Source organism: Merops nubicus, unplaced genomic scaffold, assembly GCF_000691845.1.
Source record: "Merops nubicus isolate BGI_N331 unplaced genomic scaffold, ASM69184v1 scaffold45095, whole genome shotgun sequence".
NCBI lineage: Eukaryota > Metazoa > Chordata > Aves > Coraciiformes > Meropidae > Merops > Merops nubicus.
Window position 1 is genome coordinate 1 of NW_008612459.1, and position 669 is coordinate 669.

The window sequence follows — 669 nt, forward strand, 5'->3', positions numbered from 1 at the left end:
CCATGCCAACCTCACACACACACCCCTTCCCCGTGCCTCTCTCCCTGTGCTGAAGCCATCCAAAGTGTGCTGTGCGGAGCAGACGCCTTGCTGCCGACCAAGACGGGGGCCGTGGGCTCGGCCAAGCTGGCACTGCACGAGAACGGCACCCTGGAGTACCAGGTAAGCAAGAGGCACCCGTCTCCCTCCCGGGGCTCCCAGGGGTATCTCCCTCCTCCCCAGTGCTGCCCCTTAGGACCCTTCCCACAGGTGCAAGTGGTGGGCACTGCCAGCGAGGTGGTGGGCATCACGCTGGAGACCAAACCTCGTCGGAAAAGCAAGAGGAATGTCCTATTCGACATGACGCCCAGCTACAAGGATGGGCTGGTGAGCATCGGGTGCCACTAGGGGGGAAGGCACCTGGACCTTGGGTGCCATCCCATCCCATCCCATCCTGTCTGGTCTCCCATTGGTGGCAGGCCCAGGGCACCTGGCAGAGCCCCAGCGCTCGTGATGCTCACATGCTGCTCCAGAACGAGCTCTTCCTCAATGTGGCCACCAAGGACTGGGTGGAAGGCGAGCTGCGGGGCCAGATCATCTCCCTGCCTTATAGTGGGCTGCTTGCCCGCTACACAGGTACCCGGGAGGCTCCAGAGGTGGTGGCAGGGGCGGTGGGGCAACCACCCCCCC

General features: G+C 64.1%; 1 protein-coding gene across 1 annotated transcript in view; it reads left to right on the forward strand.

The window, feature by feature from the left end:
• Positions 1-55: 55 nt before the first annotated feature.
• Positions 56-669, forward strand: part of CHRD (chordin) — a gene marked incomplete at both ends in the record, with an annotated part of 1,102 nt that continues 488 nt past the window's right edge. Inside the window, 3 exons of the mRNA XM_008941539.1 lie at positions 56-162; positions 250-366; positions 459-615. Coding sequence (XP_008939787.1) covers positions 56-162; positions 250-366; positions 459-615 — 381 coding nt within the window. The remainder of the gene's footprint in view (positions 163-249; positions 367-458; positions 616-669) is intronic.